Here is a 19,775-nt window from a genome sequence, read left to right as displayed (position 1 = left end):
TGAAGACATTAAGATACATGTCACATCTGGCTTCAGTTAGGTCTTCATTGAAACATTTAAATTTGCGAGGTATTTGGATCCAGAGCACAGTTGGACCCAGATATCTTGCAGGAGTAGGTCTGAAAATCTCATGAGATCCCTGACAACAAATATAGTACTGATATACTAAGCTATTTGAAAAATGGTAAAACTTCCTCAATAAGTATTGTCCTTCAGTATTAGAGAAGGTTATCTACAACCACAAGGTCCTTTTATTTTCTGCAGTCTTTCTGGATGGCTAAATGGCTATGGCAGGAAAATCATAATTAAACTAGTATCTACTTCTTTAAGCAAGTGACCAGTGGTCTGTGTTCCTCCAATGAGCTCAGGCAAATATAGAACACCTTTTAGTGAGCCACATGCCTATTATGCTATTCCTAGGAATAAAATCACAGGCCCTTAAATGGTCCCATCCAGCCCAAAATGAAGCACTCATAGCTTTGCCAACAAAGACATCCACAAATTTATAACTCTTGGCTGCCTTTTGCCTTCAGCTGCTTTCCTCTGTGCTTGTCCTCTGCCTGGAGATGCAGTGAGATACAAAAGATGATGGGAGGGCTTTGCTCTGGTCCTCTGTGCTGCTTAGTCTCCTTCCTTCCTCCTTGCTGCTGCATCCTGCTCTGCCCACGCAGCCCCTTCCCAAACAGCTTTCCTCCCTGCCTTCCTCATCAATGTTCCCCCAAGATGTTCTCCAAGGGAGCACTTCCCAGGTTAGATGTGCTGTGTAGAAGGGTGGGGGAAGGGAATGTATCCAGGGAGAAGGACTTTGCAGAAAGGGCAGGTTAAAACAATTTTGGCTGCACTACGCTGTTTGTGATGGTGATCCTTGCTCCTTCCTCTTCAGTGCTGAAGCAACACACAAAGCCCCCAGGAAAGCGTGTGTAAGACTGTGGGGGCTGAACCCAGCACCATGGCATCTGCCTAGTGTTAGCAATTCAGAGGTTATGATGCTTCTGAACCTTGTATGGACTAACAGTCCATATGTCTGTCAGCTTTAGGGCATATGAGTCTTATTCAGAGGTTTAGACAACTTAGCCTTGTCAGTGCCATTATACATGGGATTTATTGAGCCATAGTACCACAAAATGGTTTGGATTGGTAGGGACCTTAAAGACCACCTAGTTCCAAACCCCTGCCATACCTTCCCCTAAGATGAGGTTGCTCAGAGCCCCATCCAACCTGGCCTTAAATACTTCTAGGGATGGAAAGGTAAAGAATTTCTTCCTAACATCTATTCTGAATTTACTCTCTCTAAGTTTAAAGTCATAATCTCTTGTCAAGTCATTACAGACCCTGGTAGAAAGGCTTTCTCTGTCTTTCCTATAAGCCCCCTTTCATATTGAAAGGCAGCAAAAACATGTCCCCAGATCCTTCTCCAGGATGAACAGCCCCACCTCTCAGACTTTCTTCATAGAAGAGATGTTCTGTTCCTCTGACCATTTTCATGTTCCTTCTCTGGATGCACTGTAGCAAGCCCATACCTTTTTTGTCCTAGGGAACCTAGAGCTGGATGCAGCTCTCCAGGTAGGATCTCACCACAGCAGAGCAGTGGGGCAGAATCCCCTCTGTGGACCTGCTGGCCACACTGCTTTAGATGCAGCCCAAGATACACTTGGCTTTCTGGGTTAGGAGTGTACACTTGCCAGCTTATGTCCAATTTTTCATCTACCAATATCCCAAGTCCTTCTTAACCTTGTTCATATCCAAGGCTCACATTTCATAGCAGGGAACTATTTGTGATTCCAAGACATTGGTTTGTGGAAATGTTTGTGTGGAAGAGCATTTCAGGAGGAAATTTGCACAAGGAGGGAAGTTTCCTGTCCTGTGTCCCTAGTGCCTAGAAGGGATGTAGCCACAGCACCTGTGGGTGTGCAGCCTTTGTCTATTTGCTAGTCTGCACTGCCAACTACTCTGTGAGCTACTGGGCTCTCTGCTTCTTTGAGACTCTTTGGGCTGGTGCTTGGAAGAAACAGACCCTGGTATCCTAGGGCTCAGGGACTGTGACCATCTTTGCTTGGGTAGCAGTGAGTGCATAAAAGGTCCTCTGCCCTGCCCTCTGGCTTGCTACTAGTGCAGCTGCATGCAGTCTCCTCTAGAATGAATGTGATGCAGGGTTTGGGATTATTTTTTTTTAACCTGAGGCCATTAGTCAAAACACTTAAACAATGAATTGACGCACACTGGAAACTCTTTTCATCCTGTCTGAGGAGCCAAGAACAAAGTTATCGGATGTCATTCCAAGAATGTGCCTTTAAGGTTAAGAATGTGCAAAGTTTCTCGATGTCACAGTAACTCTTGAAGATGCCTCACATCAAATATTTCCTGTTTCTGTTGCAAAATATAAGAAATGAACTGGGAAAAAAGAAAGCTGAGCAGACCTGTGGGTCTGTCTTTTTACAAATTCATGCAGACCATGGCTGTATTTACATCCTGGGCCAATATTTTGAGTAGATTGTCATATTTTCTTTCTCTTTCCAAGTTTATCTAGGATATTAATACGTAAAAGAAAGTTCATTAGGCAGATCCACTCAATCAATTTGTGTTGTCAGTCAATAATGCTGAAAATCTGGGTTGTTTTTTTGGTGTCTGAAATAGAGATATTAAAAGAGGCAGCTAAGACCGGAGTTTGCTTTCACTTCTCTATAATGGATTGTAAAAGCAATGATAAAAAAATTCTTTCATAATAGAAATACTAAAATGGGGAAGAACTCTTCAAACCTTTCTCAATAAGACAGCTATTCAGAAAAAAGGTTTGGAAATTTGAAGTTGGTAATTTAAAACGGAATAAGTATTTTTCCCTCAGCTATTCCTTCTTATTTTGTTGCTAAGATTTTTAGGTCAATAACTCCCCTTGGAGAATTTTACACTCCAAGTGGCTCGTGTCGCCCTGTAAAGATCATATTACAATGTCTAGTATGATGCAGCCGTACGGGAGGGGAAGGCAGGGGAGATGATCCATAAACACAGTCAACAATATGGATTCTGGTCTTTCTGACCTTCACAGTTCCAGTACCCGTCAGAGGTCTTCACAACATAAAAAATTCTGTATTAAACCTTTGACCTAAGCTCCTTTTCAGCATTTGCACCCTATGTATTTTTTTCATTTAAAGAAGACACGCATGTCAGAAGCAGTTAAGATACTTGCAAGGAGATTATATGACCTGTACCTACAGCAGAAGAGGAGACTCCTCTATTCTTGGTGCAATCCTGTTTATTTACTTTATACAAAATCCTATTTTTCCAAGCAGAATAAGAAAGAAAAGTACAACCCAACCAACAGTTTCCATTGTGCACAATACCCACATCCTCCTTTAAAACACAAATTCCTCTTCCGCCATGGTTTCACAAAACAAAGCACTCTGCAACAATGCTGGCTTACACTGTTCCTGCTCCCAGGCTGTGAATTCAGTCAGGGAATTGATGTGACTTCAGAGAAGTCTGGAACAAACGCCTTGGCATTTTCTTAGGCTGAGTAAATTTGCCAACTCAATTCAAAAGGACCCCCAGCATAGCTGAGGAAATAACAACAGCACCAGATTTGTCTTTCTCCAGTGCTCAAAGAAGCTACACTCAGTGAGCCTGGATTTCTTTGTCAACCCAGGCTCAAAGAAAATCCCTTGTCTCCATATTGCCTCACCTCTCTTGTGTCCCAATAGGATGATGCAGACAGCAAGTAGAAAAATTTAGTGGGGGAAAAGAGAAGTGGCAAATGCCCAGCAATTACATGGTTGTCATTTCAGGGGAATTTAATTCAATGGAAGTTTCACCCAGAAAACAATATGATTCCTTATTCAGGACCTAAATACATATGTTACCCTGATTATTCAGTTAATGTGGTCATAAAAGTCATCAAAAGCACTGGCAGCCTTTTCATGTAAAGTAACATTCAACAGTGAAAATTTTTTCAGAATCATTATAGAATCATTACTGATCATTACCAAATCATTTTGGTAATGATTTCAGAATCATTGATTGATTTGTGTTTCTTCTGGAACTCACCGATCCACTCGTAGCTGGCAGACAATGCTCAATGCATCTACAACTCCCTCTTCCTTTAACTGCTGACAACCAATGGCTGTGGCAATAAAACATCCAGTTCTTCCTATACCAGCACTGAAGAGAAGGCAAAATTTAATAGGGGAATGAAGTTCACAGATCCAGGAATTACATGGAAAACACTAAATAGCTATGAAAATAGGAAAAAGAAAAAAAAAAAAAAAAAAGAAAAAAAAAAGAAAAAAAGAAACTTGGAATTGCTAGAACCCACAGTTCCTGGGTGCATGTCCAGCAAGGCTGGCTTCTCAGTTCACTTTCATAAAGAGAAATGAAAGTGTGCACTGTTCCAGCAGTCCAGTTGTGGGTAATTGTGAGGCTTATTTTTTTTTCACATTGCATACAAGTGTATGGTAAGAAAACCAAGCTTCATTAGCGCTACACAATCTGAGCATTCTCTGGCCCAGTCCAAGCAAATGATGGAGATACGCACTGAAAAGGAGGAGAAGCCAACCTAAAACCAAAATTCAGTAGCACTTCATGTTTAAAGTCCTCAAAGTATACAGGGGTTCTGCTGCCTTGCCTTGCTTCATGAAGGCAAGGGCCTAGACCTATGCTGATGAGGTTAACTCTCCTGTGATTCTGCAGGATGGTGAAGGACTTGGTGCTACAGCTCCCCAGGTTTTCTTGATGCCTGCTGGGAAACAGCCAGTTTGGCTTTTTTTTTTCTTGTTTATTCTCAACAAGTTTGAGAATCTCTGCCCCACTCTGTTTCTTGCTTAAGTAATGTGGAATGCAGTGCACCTCATGGCTTTCATGCTGAATGGCAGGAAAATTGGTGGAAAATGTTAAAACATGAATTTGGGGTCCAGGTCTTCATAGCCCTCTCATTCAGACAAAAAGGGAAGAAACTGACTGGAAAATGGAGTGTGAGATTTGTAGACTATAGTGTAGTGAACGTATAGACAGCTGAGTTGTGAATGAAGAACGATGAATTTTATCACTATGAATTTTAATCAATACTGGGATGATATCTTAATCACAATTGAGATGATATCTCTCTTAAATCATTAATAAATTCCTGTCCATGCTTACAGACCTTACTGTTATATCATTCATCTCAGAAAGACATCACATTCTTCTGAAGAGCTTCATTACTGAAGATCTGTACTAGAAAAAGGACAATCTCAATAGCTACCCACAGATTTCTGCATTGTTAGGGAAACTACAATCCCTGATAAAAACAGCTGCATAAAATTGGGAAAGTTGCTTATTCATCACATTCTAGTTTTCAAAAATTATGGGTGGTTCAAATCTGTCTTCCATTCCTCTATATCTCCTAAATATGGAACTGGACAGAAGTTGTTCAAGATTAAAAGTTCTGATTTAATGTACTTCTAGGAAAAAAAAAGAAGTATTATCCCAACTGTAAGAGATGTATCATCACTGTTGTGAGACAAACCAAGTAAGAAAACACTGATTTTATTTTTACTTTCTGTTTTGCTCAATCTACTTCTTTCCACCAATATAACAAATCCAGTGCTACTTCCTTTTATTTAAATTGCAACATGGAGTAATGAATCAATATAAAGCAATAAAATAGAATTAAACTAGAACTATTAGAAGGTCATTCTCTGGTACATTATAATTTGGGTGAGTAAAGCTCTATTCTTAAGTACTGAATAACACTTTGCTCTTGAATCTCCAACCAACTGCTTTTGTGAAATCGTTCACAGATTCTAATACTGATGTGTTTTGGTCTCCAAATTTGTACCTGATTCTTGCTCCTCAAAACTGACTTGCTTTGCAATATGCTTTGCCTACTGGTCACCAGGCACTGCATCTGAATTAGGTATGTAATCATGGAACAGTACAAAAAAGTAAGCAAATAATAAATAAGAAACAAAAGGAAAATAATTTTTCCAGCTGGTCTTTCAAAAGCAGAGTTCACTAGCAGAAATAAAGAACAGCTCAGAAGCGATCTGCTAACAACAAGGGAATTCTCTCCAAAACTCATATCCTCAAATATGAAGTAAAAAAGTCAATTAACATGAAGAATTCCACTTTTCCCCAAACACATTCTTTAGGAGGGCTATTTGATGCAATTTGCTGTAGCCTTGCTTTAGGCAGTCACTAGAGAGAAGGACTGGCTAATTACCTGCAGTGCACAACGACAGGCCCTCTGCCCAGTGATTCCACCCTGTCCTCTTCCACATCCAGCATGAGCTGCAGCAGAGGCTGAGCACTGTCAGGAGTTTTGTGGTCTGGCCAGGATGTGTACCAGTAGTGCTTCACACTGCGGGACTGACTCCCTTGCTGGAAATAACACCGAGATTTTATATGAACAATTGGATTCTTTGTATTTGTTACAGTGTTATGGTAAAAAGACAGTAAAAATGTTAAGAAAGATTATACAATTTTTATATTAGACTTGGAGGATGCAACTGTGGGTGGAACTGATGTGCTTCCAGACACCCAGTTATAAGAAGGGTTTGTGCACCTGAAAACTTGGCTGTTTCTCCAGCTGTATAAGTTCTGTTTTCTGACTACTGACTTTTCCAGCTGTGTAAGTTTTGTTCATCTGACAGATGACTTCTTGACTGTATTGTCAATTGGGAATTGTCAGATGCCTGTGTTATATCAGCAACAACATCTAGAGAGAATAGCTTGATGTGGGCTTCTAAATTTCTAAATTATCATGTATTTCTGCCTTTTAAGGTCATTATAAGGTTCTGATACTAAAATTACAAAGGTATCGAAGTTAAAGATGCAGAAGAACTGCCCTTCTAGATTAACAAGATATCCCAGTTTGTTCAGTTATTCTCTCCAAAAGAGTCTGCTACTGCTTACTTCAACAAGGGGCTAAATATGGGCTAGGGTATTTTGTATTGGATGATATGATTCTACTCACTTCTCAATGCTGGGGCTGAAACACTAAACAAATTTTCCCAATACATTATTTATTGTAATGCTCTGTCAGGAGTAGCAGGTCAATCTGATAGCATGAGAGTGTAATATGGGGAGTTAACTCAGAAGAGGGGCATCTGTCTTATTTTGCACAATTAATGTTTAGTGAGAACCAGGAAAGCATGGAGATTTCTTTATATACTTCTTTTTAGCTTCTCAGGTTATAGTTGCACTCAGCACACAACATGAGCAGCATATCTTTTTTTAGAACAATGCTATGCTAGTCCTGTCATTAAGTAAAATCCCTTTACTTTGCCTAGGCAATGCTAAAAGGGTCCCAAAACAAATGCTATTCAAGAGAATGAAACTTGCATTCTTTTTTGAAGCCTTAGCTATTGCCAGAGTCATATAAAGTGGCAATACAGTAAGTATTCCAGTACTTTGGTCTTAACCCTACCTTGCAGCTTCATAGCTCCTCCTGCATAAATTTATACCCTTTAAAAAAGCCAACACTTTAACTTCATTTTACAATAAAGAAAAGAGAGCATTATGAATTATGCTTCTCAGATGCAGATTATTACCTTTATTGTAAGCTGACGGACAGTGTAGTTTTTGCATTCTTGCACACTGTTAACAAGGACTTCAACCTTCCCATAGATTCCTCTTTTTTCTGGCCAATAAAGCACACATTTCTGGAAAGCAAGCATCAGTGTCATCAACAAACTGAATCCTGGAGCCATATTCATATCTAATTTTTACACAGAATGTATTTTTCTGCAAAATTCAGATGAGTTCAACTGAAGTGCTATTCATGTCAGAAGTATTCCTAGATAAGATTTTGCAGAGTTTTTACTGAATAACTTAGGCCTGGTTTCCAGGATCTGAGTTTTACAGTATAGAACAATTTGCACAGCTGTTTTTATTCTTAAAAGCTCAGTGAAGTTCAGTTATAGGAATTATTTTCCACATTCAAAATTAAAGAGGTTTTTTTCTAGAAAACTCTAAAGTTCAGCTTTTGAAGTTTTGTCTTTCCATATGGGATTTCCTTCTGAGCAAAAGATTCAGAATTTGTCCTCTGCTCACAAGGCTTTTTATCCTATTTACTCTCCTGGGCCCTGATACAAGAAAGCATATAAATGTGTCCTTAGATCTTACTAAACTCAATTTGACTTAATGTGCATGTTAAAGTATTTTGAAGAACCTGAGTTGTTTTACTATATAACTTCCTGGAAATTAGTGTTAAAAAAATTCTTCAGTCTTGCTAGAGCTACACAAAATTGTATGCAAAATTCTCAATGAATCAATAGTTTTACACTATTTCAGCAATTTATCTGACAAACTTCTACTAAAAAGGAGATGAAGAAATAGTATTTACAAGGCAAATAATTTTATTTTCTCCTTGCAATAGTTTGCTTATATTCAAATCTTCAGTATTCATTTCCATTAGTGTATCTCCATAGGCTATATGAAAATTAATATCTCTGTTGTATAAATACTCCTCTAGAAATGGATGCTTATTCCCTTAAGAATGTAAGGTGTTTGAAAGCCACATTTTCTGAAATAATGCTGCCCAACTCATTCATGAAGTAAAAAGACTCCCCAACATTTAAAGGAAACCTTCTATTTTAATATCGAATACACAGGTATAAAAACCCAATCAACCAAATAAACAAACAAAACCCCCCCAAACCCCAAGAGAACAGTTCTACAATAATAGGAATCCCAGAAAGACCTTGCTTGTATTTCCTCACAAACTCTTGCTGAAGCAACTGGTATACATGTAGATAGACAGTAGCCTACATTATGCAGCAAAATGAAACAATGTCTTTAATATAATTAATTTCCATAAAGTATAACTTCCAGTAAATACTGCTAAAAATGATCCAGAAAAACAATCAGTGGAATTCAAGGCTTTACCACCAGATGTGATATTTAAGTTGCTACTCGATAACCCAATAGTGGATTGAACTGAAGCACCTCAGTTGTATAAATACTTTCCTAAAAATAGATGCTCATTACCTTAATAGTGTAAAGTGTGTGAAAGCCACATTTCCTGAAATAATGCTGGCCATTCTCACTGGTTTCGTTCAAATCCTGTCTTTTGCAGAACTACTCGAACATCCTAAATTTGCTGTCTCCCCGAAGAGATCAAGAATGGCAATAAAATACTCAGAAATTTGTATGAAAAAGAGTGTTCACAAGTTCCACAGTCTACCCATGTGACACATATAGTTACTATCATCTGCCAGATCTGCAGTTCATGCCCCTCCCTGGAAGTGTAGTTTTCAGTGCTAATATGGGAAAAAGAAAAGTCTAAATACACAATTCTGCCCTGACAATTAACAATAGTTGAGTAAACTCCTGAGACTTCTTGATAAATGTGAGCATGCAACACTCACTACAAAACCTTCAGGCACTCCAGAAGAGTGTTTTTCTTGACTCTTTCCCAGAACTGGAATTGGCAACTTGTGCTGGGTGGACAATGAAATGTGGCTGTTCATTAAAATAACTTTCATTTAACAGTCTGTCTACTTTTAGTGAGATACAATGGATTATTTTTAACACTGTTGCTGTGCATCCTTTAAAAATACTGTTTGTTGCTGCTTTAAAAATAGCCTTGAAAATACAGATGGGATAAACTGATGCAAGCACTTCCAAGGAGTGGGGAATTAACATGTTTTTGAAAGTTAACTGAAAAAAGGGAAAAAGATGGTGGTAGGAGGCATAAAGTTATCAGATATACAGAAAATAATATACAAAATCTCAGGACCATAATTTAAAAAAAAGTAAAAAATAAAGTAAAAAGTAAAAAAAAAAAAATTAAAAAAAAAAGTGTCTCAAGCTGGTACTTGTACAAAAAAGAAAATTCTTCTCTGGTAGGCACGTTTTAAACCCATTCAAACATCTGATATAGTGGATGAAGAGTCTGGTGTCCAGCCTCATGTGTGCAAGCAGTAAAAACTCACTGCACACAGTATTTATCAGAATCAACCAAACATGGCCCCTCCCTACCCCCAACCAAACATTCCCTGACAAACAGGAAGTTTATACAAGAAACACTCTCTCACATGACTTTTAATTGATTTCAGCCTTTGTCCTTCGCCCCTGCGACAGGGCTGCAGGCTTGGGCTTCCTTCCATTCCCTCTTCTGCCTCCTGGCATGCCCTATCCCATGCCATTGGGTGCCAAGCTTCATGGGACTGCCCCTGAGCTGGATCTCCATAACTGAGTGGGATCTGGCCCTGCCATGGTCTGGGGCTGGTGCCTGTGATTTACCACAGTCAATGTTTTCAACTTGCCAAAACTATGCCTACTGCAGCCTGGTCCCCAGTTCTGCCAAATGCAGGAAGGCTGCCCCAGGTGACATGGTGTTTACTGCTTTACATTCTGTGGATTTGGACCCTGACCAAAATTAGTTTAAAAATTCTCAAATATTTCTGCAGTTGCTTAACTCCAACTCTGCTTCTGGGATATTTCTCCATATAGCTAGGCCTATAAATTTACACATTAAAGGTCCCAATAATACAACAGTAAAGAATAATAACAGCAAAGCTTCAATTCCAGAATTCCTTTTTACTCCTGCCCTCTATTTACTGTCACTACTAACTCAAGTATGAGAGGTACACTTTAAGAGGGCTTGCAGGATTTGCCTTCATATATTGAAATCCTCACAGCACTAAATCTTCCTAAGTTCTTCTAAAACCTATCTATGGTACCAATACTTAACTAATATGTAATCTTCAAAGAGGCTTATGTAAAGTATGTAAAAGGTAGGATTTCTAAATTCCAAAATCTACTTGGCTGTACATATATAAGGGTAGACCCTATATAGACCAACCAGGAAAACGAGATATGACATGAGCTTTTAACAGTGAGTTAACAAGGTTGTTCTAGATGATTACTGACAACAGGATTTGCATTATCTGAGTAATCTGATGCATCAAGTAGTATTAGTTCTTTCTTCTTGCAGAACGCTGTACAAGATTCTTTACTTATGCTTCCCAAAATATGTTTCCTGTTTAATAGGTAATGTTGCTAGTAAGTTTTGAAGGCAGAATAAATGCTTATTATTGATGTAGTACATAGATCAATGACAAAAATCAGTTGATACAACAGAAGTCTATACATTTCTCTATGAAATAATATATATATATACATGTCTGTGACATTCTTACACCCCACATACTTATCTAAATTCCACTGCTCAGTTGTTCTGACTAAACTCAGTAATATATGAAAATTGTATGTGCCTTGTGTGTAACAGTTTGGAGGACTGTGTCCTAGAATATTAGTACAGAATTAGAGATTCTTAAGAGATCACCTTCAGTTAGTGATTTATCTCATTCTCTCAAAGTGGGATGGATCACCCTCTGGAGCTGACTACTGTTCTTCAGTGACCACAAAAGGTACGTAGATCACTGGATGAGATATGGTTTTCCTCATAGTAACCCCAAAATCATGGCCTAGTTTCCAAGTTTCTCACCAGTTATTCAGGCAGAAGCTCTTTTGCTGTATTTACCTCCTTTTACCTTTTGCTGTATCTACCACCTTGCACAGGTAGATTTTCAATTTACTCAAACTTTCTGCAGTTTTGAGGACAGGTTTGACAAATTCTGCATGTTTCCTTTGTACAGCTGAAATTAATATTTTTCTCAGCACTCTACACTCGTATCTTCATCCATCTTGCAAAAGCTCATACTTACCACCGCAAGTCTAAACCATTTTTTCATCTGATACATGGAAGTAACCCTATAGTAACCTTTATATATCACAATTTCACACAATTCCTATCACTAATGCAAATTTGTTACATCAATATCTTGAACTAGGACACTAATGTCCCAAATATTTTTTCTTTTGCAAAATAAATTAATTTATTGTTGATATTAAGGTTTTTAATGTGTCTCTCACTTGAGAGCTCCTACATTATACATTACTTCATACATTACAGTACATCATAGTTCAAATGAAGGCTGACTGGTGTTATACCAACTGAGGAATACAGCCTATACACAAGAGTCATGTATGGAGGTTTGTTTGTTCAGGGTTAAATGTGGATGAATGGATAAATATGCTTGCAGATATGAAGGTACTTGTATGTCTGCATACTGCAGGTATACCTCCCTGAAAGTGATGGAAATAAAGCAGACCACAGAAAGGAAAAAATACCAAGTGCTACTATGCTAAATAAAATCTGCTTTTGCCTTCTCTATAGAGAACAAATATTTTAGCAGTGAAGATAATATGCTGAGCATGGCCACTAAGAGTTTGATTTCTTTTCAATGGCAAGCAAGGTATCAGGAGGAACCTGCTGACAGTGGGAGAGCTCCTAAGGTTTCTAGACAGAACAGCTTGCACAAACAGTCTCTCTATATAGCCTGGGAACAACTTGAGATTCCTCACCCTTTCTATGTGGAGGAAATTACCATTGGCAGGCACAACAATGCCTATAAACACCAATGCCTAGAGCCTGTGTAACTCAGGTAAACACAGAGCTTCCTGACATGATGAAAACCACTGGGCACTTCTTTCAAGTCATTCTTCTTACACAGTGTCAGATGTGAGTGTTTAAACAGTCAGCATTTCCTCAGTGAAATACTTACTCTTTTGTTCTATTAGCCTGGTCGATTGCTATGCTTTCATGATTAATCTTAAATGCAGGATTCTGAACACCTCTTTGAACAGTCTAGTGCAAAATGGCACCTAGTTTGGGAATAGGTCTTGGGACATTTTACAGGACCAACCTACTTTTTATATACAGTTTCTTAAAATCCTGTCGTGGGGACAGGACATTTTCATGCTCATTATCCCAATCGTGGTTTCTGTTCCCTGTCCTCAGTTTGTTTTGTCTTCCTTCCCCCCCCCCAGCTGGCTGCTGGCTTGCTGCTTAGCTTGCTTGCTGCTTTTGCTTGCTGCTGGCTGCATGCTTTGCTGGCTCTGCTTTCCTCTCTTTTTTCTCTGCTTTTCGCTGGCTTGCTTTTTTGCCATTTTTTTTTTCCTTTTTCCCGGTTTCCGTTGTTCCCTTCCCCCCCCCCCCCCCCGAAGACATCGGACCTACTCCGGGCAGGAGCTCCCCCAGGATCTGCGAAAGAAGCTGCGTACCCTCTGCGGCGAAGAGAGATACAGCTCAACCCCCTTGGACTGGTGAAAACATCTGTGGTCATCTTAAGCTATTTCTCTTGTGCTGGGGAGTGTTTTTTGTTGTGCCTTAATAAACAAGTTTTTTCCACTTCCCCTCTGAAGGAATTCCTCCCGAACCCGGTGGTGGGGGGGAGGTTGCGGAGGGTTTGGTTTCCTATAGGGGGCTCCTTTGGAGGTGTTTTCCCCTAATTTGTCCAAAACCAGGACAAATCCCCTGGATTTTAAGTTCACTTTAGAAGTCTAAACTCATGCTGAGAAAGAGTGAAGCAACAGTCAAGGGCAGAAGAAAGAAGAGTATGTCTACTGAGTGCACATTTAAATGGAGCAGTGAGTTTGAGCCCTGGGAATGCACTCAGACTCTTGGTCCTTGATCACTCAGACTAGAAACTTTGCCTGAATAAACTCTACTGCTCTACCGTCATGCACCTGAGTTTGAATAGCAGGGGTGTGAGTGTAGCAGGGGAAATACAGCCCTGGTGCTTATGTGGCTTTGTGCTGAGATTTGATTGAGGCACCTACCTGGAGCTGAGAATCGTTACTAAATCTGGACTCAAGAAAAAAGTCCATCTCCTTTATTTCTGACTCTCTCTTGTCCACAAGCCCTGTAAAACACTTCTTTAACATTCAGTCTTCCAGAATAGGTTGTGCATTGGCCTTCTGCATGGGAGAACGAATTTTGTTCCTAATTTTTGGTAGTCAGAAATATGGGTGCTGGCACTATCAAGGAAAGCCTGACAAAAATTTACATGATTACTATATAAAGATATTGAAGATATAGTTTGGAATTGATGCAAAAGTCATGGAATGCATAACAGGCTGTTAGTTGGCCATTAGCCACTAAAATACAATTGTCAAGTCGAATTGATACCAAGGTAAAGAGTATTATTTCCATTCTAAGTTCCTCTGTGGTGTTGGCATCTGGGAGCTCAAACTGTATTTCTGGGATGGTCCAGATTTGTAACATTGGGAATGTATTTAATCCCTGACATTATAGCAAAGTGCAAACTTCAGCCATGTCAGGCAACTGCTAATCATAACATTAACCATCTAGTCTTTATATACCAGAAAGTAAAAAGAAGTACAGAGGTGACCAACAGATAAATGAGGTGTTTCTTAAAATGTTAGGAACTCAACAACACAGATCTAGAAAATGGAACTCTTTTTTGTAATACATAATGTCTTACAGTGGCCATGCTGTTGCACTTGATGTATTTGGCTACCCCCTCATTATTTTTCACATCTCTTATTAACAGATCATTTAAGAACCAGTTATCTGCTAGCTTCCTTCTGTATCTTCTAAAGTCCATTCTATAGTATGCAGCCATAGGAATAATTTCTCAGTTTTGCTAATTGTCATACCTCATTTTTTTCTTTCAGCTTTGTGATCATAACAATGACAGGGCTGTCTTCTTGCCAAACCATCTGCCAGAAATCATTCACGGTATTAATCATGGGTCCCTGAGTTGCAATGAAAGCCTTCTCTTTACCTCCATATCCCTAGTTTAGAAAAAGACACAAAAGCATTTACTTTAAATTCATGTGATCAATAAATATTGCAGGTCAATAAAAGAGTAGAAGGGGCGAAAAAATTAATCTGAAATTAAAAAAAAATTTGAACTGAAAGAAGTTACAACTAAAAGTAGAGCAGATCAGAAATTTTTCAGTAGAACAGTTTTTTCTCTGGAAACTGATTTGATGAACTTAAACGGACCTGAGAATACAACAATTCCTCTCAAACTTCTCTGCTTACTTGGCTTCTTTTAACTAACTCCATTCTTCAAGTTATTGGGACTTTCCTCATCCAGTGGTACTTTAATCTATAATTTAAATTGCAGCAGCGATTTCAAGCTAGTTTATAGTCAATAGCCACAGAAGAGAAGAACTATAAAACTGATATCCACAAAGTTTCATGACAGGAAAATCTTTAAATACATGATTGCTTGTAGAGTCAAAGACTCTGCTATACATGTTTTCTGAGGGAGAAGTGCCTTTATGAGACTTTATAGGAAGGAGAACATATATAGGGAGTATAGGGAGTTCCAAGACACATATGAGTATTCAGGAGGTCAAAGAAAGGTCAGGCAAACAGTGGAGAAGCAGAAGAGAGGGAAAGACAAGAAGAAATGGGAAAAACAAGACACAACTTTTTATTTTTTCTGTGAAAAGGAGAAGTTAAGATTTTGTGCAGTGACAGGGTGCCCAACAGTAATGCAGGAGAGAGCCTGGCTATGTCTGAAGGGAATGAGTGAATGGAAAACAGCATGAGGTGCTGTGGGAACCTCTAGCCTTGGGTCTTCCTTTTGGGAGTTTTTCTCCATGACAGTTGCTACTCATTGCATGAACCAGTGGGATAATCCTGAGCTGGCACAAACTGTCCTCCAGCCACTCATCAATCTGCCTGAACATACTTTGTCCAAGACAGGTCTGTCAGGATCCCAGCAAGCCCAATGATTTTGTATACATGGAGGTGAAATATCATTTCATTGCTGGGTTGCATTTTTTTCCACAGTTGCTGACAGTTCAACTGGTGTTAGTAGCAAGTGGAATCACCATATGTGAGAGTGCAGGGTGGCATGGGGAAAAGAGAGACCTCAGAGGGCTCAACATATGGCCTGGCTCTTGGATATGATGTCACTGCTGTCCAAATAGAACCACTCTGCTTAGTTACATGATGATGTCTTCATAAGAAATGCTGAAAGTACATGATGATGCAAAGTAAGGCAGGGTAAGGGGCATGAGGGGCATGGTGCTGTGTACCTATATATTATGTACTGTTAATTAAAGAAGCAGCATCACTGTAGAGCTCTGTGGCCAAGTTTTCATTGCACTATTACCTTTATTCTAGCTGAGGGTCTGGATAATAACTCCAAAGAAAATATTTAATTTTGCAGGTAGAGGACTACACTCCTAAAATATGATTAATTTAATTTCTTTGTAGTCTATTTAGCATATACTCTGTCATGAGTTCAAGAAAGCTCTGTGTGCAGGTGTATGTGTCTGTGTGTGTAATTAAGGACTACAGCATACTTGACACTTAGAAATACTGCTTTCTAACAGGGTTCATGCTTGGTTATGTCACTGTGTCATGTGACCAGTATAGGGAGTAAAATGTGAACAGCTGTGTTGTGGGCACTGTGAATATTTAACATGTTTATGTTCCTTTTCACAAACTTGTTACAGGAGTTGTTTAATTACTTAACTGTTGATTTCAGGACTATCAATTGGTATCTTTAAAGTATTGGTATCTGTCACTGTTAAAAGGTATCCCTCTTTTCTTTACTATAAGAGTGTAGGTCAATATGAAACAGTAAATACCAAAGTAAACGGATAGTAATGCATATGTTTCTTAATGTTTTTTATAAATTATTCTATACATTTTTTATTACAACCATTTCTGTACATTTATGACTATGTGGTCTTTCTTAGAAATGGCTTATGAAACTATTTCTATCACACGTATGTAGGCAAAAGGATTTGGAATTATCAATGAAGATGGGTAACAATAAAGTAAGTGGCACCTTGGCAAAGGCAGCTAGTCACACGGCAAATAAAATATTTTCTCAAAAGTACATGAAGAGTGTACATTTACTTACCCTAATGTAGTTAGCATTTATGTAGGTACTCAAGGAGTCAGATGGATTTTTTGGTTTCAAATACACTCTGCTTAGAGGATCTAAGAGCACAAGGAAGATGGAAATTAATAAGAAAACCCATAGTTAGAAGATTTCTAAAGAGAACCAAAGACTTTCTGAAGGGAAAAAAACCTATTGTCATTTGGGGCTGTCAAGCAGTAAAGAATTACACACCAAATTCTTCCCTCTGCAAAGGATCACCACATGTAACCAAGGCACCCCTGTACTGCACAGTGCTAGGCTGTGCAGAACCATCTCAGTGAGCTGTGGGTACTGAAGCAACACTGTCAAACACAGGCAACGCTCAGCGAGGTTGAGTCTGCCCATGCTGCCTTCGAGCTGACCTGCCTAGACTGTTACTGAAACCTGTGTCCTATCATTGGACAATGGCTCATAATTACACCAAGCCCTTTGAACTTGACTGTGGTACTTTGGCCTGAAGCTGTAGTGTTCAGTGACTGCACTGGACAGTTGGATTTAAATTAAGAAAATATTCCTCTGCCTGGGATGAAATAAAATATATTGTTTTATACCAATTCATGTTGACTGTAAGGGGCTAGACTAGGTAATCCATATTCTACTGGACTAGAGACACAATGCCAAAATAGAGGAACATTTTTCATCACACTCTTCTTTCCTTCAGTCTTGGATGCTCTAGAATGAAGTGGGGACCAGTTCTATTGAGTAAAGAGCTGGAGGCTATTAAATCCCTCCTGGAAAGGAAGGTTTTGCTTCTTCATTTGTGATTATGGGACCTCTCCCTCCCCCGCCCCCCCCTCCCCCATACGCTACCATTTTGGAATTAAAGCAGCATATTCTCAAGTATGCAATGTAACAGAAAGGGGGAAGCAGGCGGGGAGCAAAATGCCCATGTTGTGGCTTTCTCGCAACACACTTTGACTTCACACTTTTTCTGAAAAAAATATTCTGCTACTAACAAAAGTATATAGAAATATTTCTATGCTGAAAAAATCTTTGCTTCTGGCAATTTGCTCAAATACTTAGTTATAATCAGCAGGGTTTTTTGACAGTATACAGACGCCTATCAGTTTGGAAATAGTCTCTGGATAGCTCTTTTGCTGAGTGCAATCTAGGCAATGTGTTTAAAGATACATATGTGGGCACTGAGCTGGAAAGAGATAAAAAACACTGCTTAGTGCATAGCCCTGCTGTTTACACAAAAAATATAGAACTGATATATACATATATGCTGCAGCAAAACCTAGTATGTTCAGAGTTGCTTCTGGATTTCTTTTGTGACTTTTCATCTGCTTCCTAAGAATATAATAAAACCTTTGGAAATCAAAGGAAGAGGAGGGATGATCCCAAACATACTTTATGTCCTTTTCCCACTGGAGGTCACAGGAGCACTTCAGACAGGAGTGGAGCCTTTGTAGAACCCAGGGTAATGTTTTGAAAGTATGTTTCTTAAAATATGCAAATGACTGCATAAAAGCCTGTGCATGGAAGTCTTATCTTCTGTGGTTAATAGCGCTAAGAGAACCCTAATTAACTTGTGTTAAAATATCTTTGTACTAGCTTTCCTAACTTTTTTAAATTAGAGGGGTTTTTTCCCCTTAACAATATGAGGACAGGAAACCTCTCATTTCTTTTCAGCAGAGAGTGGTTATTAGCCATTTCCACAAATGCCTAAGGCTACGTGGCCTTGAAAAAACACCCGCTTCCTCTAGCTCACACAATGCCTCTGATTCTGGTGTTGCTTGACCCCAACCTTAAAAAACCTCTTCCAAGCAGACCCAACATCCAGTTTAATTACCATGTCTTGAGATAAATCCCTCTGTTACTAGGGAGCAGCTAAATCAGCTTCACAATTTCTGAGACCTCCTTCCAACTCCAATCAATTAAACAAACGCTGCTTCCGAACAGGAATCTTTTATAAATTAACAGTCATGATCAGTTATGAAATAGGCAAGTGCTGTAAACTGAGCTCTGAGAAGAGGAAAACCTGAGCAATGCTAAAGATCCAGACCCACTAGGCAATCATCAGACACAAATGGAAGTCATTGGCTTCCTCTTGAATGACAAATTCCTTGCACACAATAATCTTATCCTTAAGGATGGCAAAGTCTTGGAGTCTGAAGCTACAGCAGGACAGATGCTGACTGCAAGGCTGAATTCATCGATGTCTATAAAACATGCACTGGTGCTGCTAAGCACTTATAATTAGTAATAAAACACAATTTTAACTGAGGCAAAATGACTGCTGTTTTTCCCATGTATCTAGGAAGTCTGGAATAGTTCTCTCAGTAGACTAGAAGGTGCCTCTTCTAACTCCTGTTAATGTTGTCCTGAATTTATAATGTTGGAGGAATAGGAGGGTGTTGAAGGGACTGTAACTTGTCTCCATGAGAGTGCCTGGTGCAGGGAACAGCAGGGTTATATGGTAGCAGTGCTGGACAACCTCCTGCCATGTCATGGATACTGGAGGATCATTCACTCTGTGAACTCCATTGGTGCTTTCATTAGGGAGCAGAACTGGAGCAAATATAACTGTTTGTAGTCAGGACTGGGGAGTGAAAGAGAGCTCAAAAATTTCAGCATCAAGAGAATGGTTTTCCAATATCTGTTTATATGCTTTCATAATAAAGTGCTTTGATCATATGATTTAACTTTGCCCTTGTCTTTAGTGGAATGTCAGAGCCAGTGTTAGCACAAGTACTTCAAGCAGCAGATTGTGGACTTCTGGGTCTGACCCCCTAAGTGGTTTCTACCTTCATGTTAGTGTGAATATGCTGTTCTGCCCAGCATGTATGAAACATGTATGCTTTCATGCATACTTTTGACTTAAGGTTAGTCTTCAGAGAGAGATAGGGAATGGTAAACTAATGGATGTGCAACACATACAAAGATACCCACAGAATAGTGCTAAACCACTTGCTCTTTTGTAAGCAAAAGTCTATGCATACTCTGAAATACCATAGGAATTCTGCTTCTGGTTTGAGATGGAGAAGTGAGACAGGAAGTAGGAAAGATATAGGCCTGAAGAAGTCGTGGGAGATATAGAAGAAGATAGTAAGAAGCTGAGGTCCTGCTGCAGGGACA

At 39.2% G+C, this 19,775-nt stretch overlaps 1 protein-coding gene across 3 annotated transcripts in view; it reads right to left on the bottom strand.

Moving 5' to 3' along the window:
* The window catches only part of PTPRR (protein tyrosine phosphatase receptor type R), a 138,229-nt gene that overhangs the window by 2,159 nt on the left and 116,295 nt on the right, over positions 1-19,775 (bottom strand). For all 3 annotated transcript variants that reach the window (XM_053942778.1, XM_053942779.1, XM_053942780.1), the window contains exons 9-13: positions 16,674-16,753; positions 14,440-14,577; positions 7,521-7,631; positions 6,191-6,348; positions 4,039-4,152 (exon numbers count right to left, since the gene is read on the bottom strand). In XM_053942778.1, the coding sequence (XP_053798753.1) occupies positions 4,039-4,152; positions 6,191-6,348; positions 7,521-7,631; positions 14,440-14,577; positions 16,674-16,753 (601 nt within the window). The remainder of the gene's footprint in view (positions 1-4,038; positions 4,153-6,190; positions 6,349-7,520; positions 7,632-14,439; positions 14,578-16,673; positions 16,754-19,775) is intronic.

This window comes from Vidua chalybeata, chromosome 5 (assembly GCF_026979565.1).
Source record: "Vidua chalybeata isolate OUT-0048 chromosome 5, bVidCha1 merged haplotype, whole genome shotgun sequence".
NCBI classification, from domain to species: Eukaryota; Metazoa; Chordata; class Aves; order Passeriformes; family Viduidae; genus Vidua; species Vidua chalybeata.
Note: the sequence above shows the minus strand (reverse complement) of the source record. Positions and strands in the feature narration are given on the sequence as shown.